This window comes from Sinocyclocheilus anshuiensis, unplaced genomic scaffold (assembly GCF_001515605.1).
Source record: "Sinocyclocheilus anshuiensis isolate Anshui unplaced genomic scaffold, SAMN03320099.WGS_v1.1 scaffold1079, whole genome shotgun sequence".
Taxonomy (NCBI): Eukaryota; Metazoa; Chordata; class Actinopteri; order Cypriniformes; family Cyprinidae; genus Sinocyclocheilus; species Sinocyclocheilus anshuiensis.
In genome coordinates this window covers 1,692,313-1,696,096 of record NW_015548207.1, presented here as the reverse complement: position 1 = coordinate 1,696,096, position 3,784 = coordinate 1,692,313, and the positions used below count along the sequence as shown (strand labels likewise).

At 33.0% G+C, this 3,784-nt stretch overlaps 1 protein-coding gene across 1 annotated transcript in view; it reads left to right on the top strand.

Moving 5' to 3' along the window:
* The window catches only part of LOC107653541 (low-density lipoprotein receptor-related protein 1B-like), a 302,414-nt gene that overhangs the window by 178,855 nt on the left and 119,775 nt on the right, over positions 1-3,784 (top strand). The window contains exons 32-33 of the mRNA XM_016440286.1: positions 625-750; positions 869-1,000. Of these exons, the coding sequence (XP_016295772.1) occupies positions 625-750; positions 869-1,000 (258 nt within the window). The remainder of the gene's footprint in view (positions 1-624; positions 751-868; positions 1,001-3,784) is intronic.

The window sequence follows — 3,784 nt, the reverse complement described above, 5'->3', positions numbered from 1 at the left end:
TTTTTTATTTTTTATATGATTTCATATACTACCTGGCTTGGAAGCACTAATAATAATTAATAAAAATAAGTAAGTAAATAAATAAATAAATAAAGATCTTTGTCATTTCTTCAAGGTGAGGTTGCACATGACTCGGACAGTGGTTATATTTCATAATGGTTATGTTTCTACGGCCACACATTGTCAAAGCCCTTTCCTCTTAATGAATTATGGAGAGAGACATTCATATCACTGACAGGTCTATTAGCAGAGGAGTGCTTGATCTCTAAACGCTCTATTAGGATACAAAAAAAGGCAATTAGGGACTCTTAAAGGTAAATCTTTTTGCTACCTTCTCAAATCTCCTCATACCAATTAGCTCCCACATTTATCTCTCTGACATGGACCTCATGGGAGCGAAGGCCCGTCTCATTACGCCACTTCAAATGAACTGGGGTGTTTCTGTCGAGGTGTCCAAGGAACAAAGTCAAAGCGCCACCATTTTTTTCCCCTTTCACTTCTTTTTGTTTGTGATGTTCTTGAAATTGGTTTAAGATGGTACACAAGCTAGTCCCCAAGCTAGTTTGACAGATTAGCATTAGATACACCTGTTCACCTTCACAGATTCTTGAATTCTCTTCGCAGGTCGCAATCCTTGTGTACCGAACAACGGCGGATGTTCCCAGCTTTGCCTTCCCACTTCTGAAACAACTCGGACGTGTTCTTGTACTACGGGCTACAACCTTCGTCCGGACCACTCCACATGTGAAGGTATGACCGTTAGTTTTGACCTCTGCATACGGACGTAATTAGCCTTCCGGTATTATTATTATTATTTCAAGAGCATATTGACCTGGACAGGGGTTGGTTTTATTTTTTTCTTTGCTAGGTCTTCAGTCTTTCCTGATGTACTCCATTAATGAAGGTATAAGAGGACTGTCTCTTGATCCCAGTGATAACTCGGAAGTTTTGATGCCGCTAACTGGCACTCTGTTCGCCGTGGGTCTGGACTATCATGCCGGTAAGTGCACTTTTTCTTTGATTATAAAAGAAAAAGCACAAAAACAAAAATAAACATTTATAATTAAATAATTTATGATTTTATATTATGAATTAATATTATTAATTCACACATGAAAATGTATTTCAGTTTTCATTTTATTTTTAGTAATTTTATGGCTTTAGTCATTGTTATTAGTTTTTGATATTTATTTGTATTTTAGCTTTAGTTTTAATAATTGTAATATTTTAGCTTAAACACTTTTTTAGTTTAGTGAAAACGTTTTTCAGCTAACATTTATATTTTATTTTACCTTTTCTTTATATACATGCATTGTTAAATCACAAAGGAAACTGCATTTTAATATTTTTTTACAGATACATGGTGTTATTTTAATATTATTTATTTAATATTATTTGTTTATTAATTTTTTTTAATTAGCTTTTATTTTTGTTTGCCATTTTCTTTTAAAATTAAAGTTTGTTCTAGTAATTTTATGTGCTTTAATTTTGTTGTTGTTTGTTTTTAATATTTATTTTTAAAATTCCTTTTTATTTCAGTTTTAGCTTTAGTAACTTTTTTAAACTTCAATTTAAACATTTAATTCAGTTAGTTACCAAGGCAGCATTTTTCATCTAATATTTACATTTTATTTCATTCCAGCTTTATTTCAATTACATGAATCATTAAATCATTAAGGAAAGTGTATTTTATTTTATTTTTTACTGTAATATACAGCACAAGTGTTATTTTAGTATTATTTATATAATATATAAATAATTTGTTTGTTTTATTCAACTTTATTTCAATTATTAAAAATAAGTCAGTAATTTTAGTTTAACAAATGAAATTTATGCTGTCGTAATTAAAAAACAAAACTAAACAAAATATATTAATGGCATAAAGAGGACAGTCATACTGAAAAGGTAATGGTCAAAGTTCATAAATTTTGGTGGTTTTGATGTAACATCACAGCTATAATAGTTAAAATTTGCTTTGAAGATTAATTTGTTAAAAGTGTTAGATGTTTAATATAAAAAGAGGTTAACCCCTAATGAATGGTGTAAAAATGTGGGGAAAATATATTATGTACTACAGATTATAATTAGGTAGAAAGTTTTGATTCTTCTAAAATGAGCTGTTATTGTTCTTTGAATTAGTTCTGTATTTTGAAACCAAAGCAATTAGGCATTGTCATGCCATGTGTCCTACAACATATCACCCCATGACATGGGGAAAACGTTCATTTGCAGGGTATCTGCCAGTATTTTGGACAGATTTCTATAGTGCAGTAATTGGACAACGGTCTCCACACTGATACAGAAATGCTACTCTTTGCATCAGCGACAGACAGTTTTCAGCTCTGCATTTGCATGATAGAGCAAATATTGGCTTTGCATTGCTTGTCTAAATATTTTTTTCAATGCAAGTTGAGGTGAAGGGATGCGATATGCTGTTATGACAGGTGGAAGATAATCGGAACAGATTAGCTGGACAGATGAGCCGATGTCTCATAACAGTGTGAATGGGCTTCATTGGAGTTTTTGTCAAAAGGGATATAATGTAAATTTTTGAGTGGGCGAGGAGCTGGTGATGCATGAAGCTACGGATAATGTCGTGCGGCCAAGTCAAAGCAATTTTCATGAAAAGCGTTTTGAAAGGGACAGACCATGGGAGCCAGGACAATCACGGGTACCTTGGGCCTTTTTAGCCTCTATTGTTTTGGAGAAAAGACAGGTTTGAATGAGAGGGAAAGGGCAAAGACATTTTGGCCAGCAGAAACAGACCCATTTTTGTAGGTGGAGCTTGGCACGCGGTCTTGTTTATTCAAAATTGCCCACCTGCACAAGAATGTGTACAGTTCTTAGCTGCTGTGACATAATAGGCAAAAAAAAATAACATTTTTTTTTTTAAGGTAATTGCCGAAGCAACACTTCTCAGTTTTATTTAGCAGGACTATTATACTTAACTAAAAATAAAAAAAAAAAGTTAATTGAAATAAAATAAATGTTAACTGAAATAAAATAAAATATAAAAAACATTTATTTTATTTTATTTCATTATTTTATTTTCTTAAACCAATTTTATTTTGAATGCAACATTTCTCATTTTCATTTAACTTGATGTACCATAACTAAAACTAAAATAAAAAAAAACTACAAAAAACTATATAGAAATATTCAAACAAAATGTAAACAAAAACTAATAAAAATGACAAGAACACACAAAAAAATATTACAAAAACTTAAAGGGGTCATATGATGCAATTTCAAGTTTTCCTTTAAGTTGTATTTACAACACTGTTCTAGAACAGTTCAAATCAAATATTCAGATGTGTGCAGCACATTTTATGGAGGACGAGGACTGTTTCCTGGGAGAGTAGCCTACAATGCCGGTTTTCCGGTGAATGCAGTTCCCCTGTTTCCCCTTTGGCGCGCATGCTGACCCTCTACAGTCTATGATGCTGACAAATAAATCTGACTCACAGCCTGTAAGTACGTTTTCATATTTAAAGGATTTGCCACTGATGATTCAAACACGAGTTTTGAGCAGTGTAGAGTAGCGCTTGTTGTTTGCCATTTCTCCGATCACAAATGCAGACATGGTTTTATGTTTACGCGGCGAGATGCAACGCAACGCGTAAAAAGACAGTTTAATCATTATAATCAGTAATTATATCCCCACTGGATGCAACAAATGCCTCGTTTGTAATGGGTTTTATTGGTTTTGTCTTGTCGCTCCGGGACACGGCATCACAGTATGGTAAGGGGCGTAACATTTCCGTCACACGCTTGAGGTATTCGG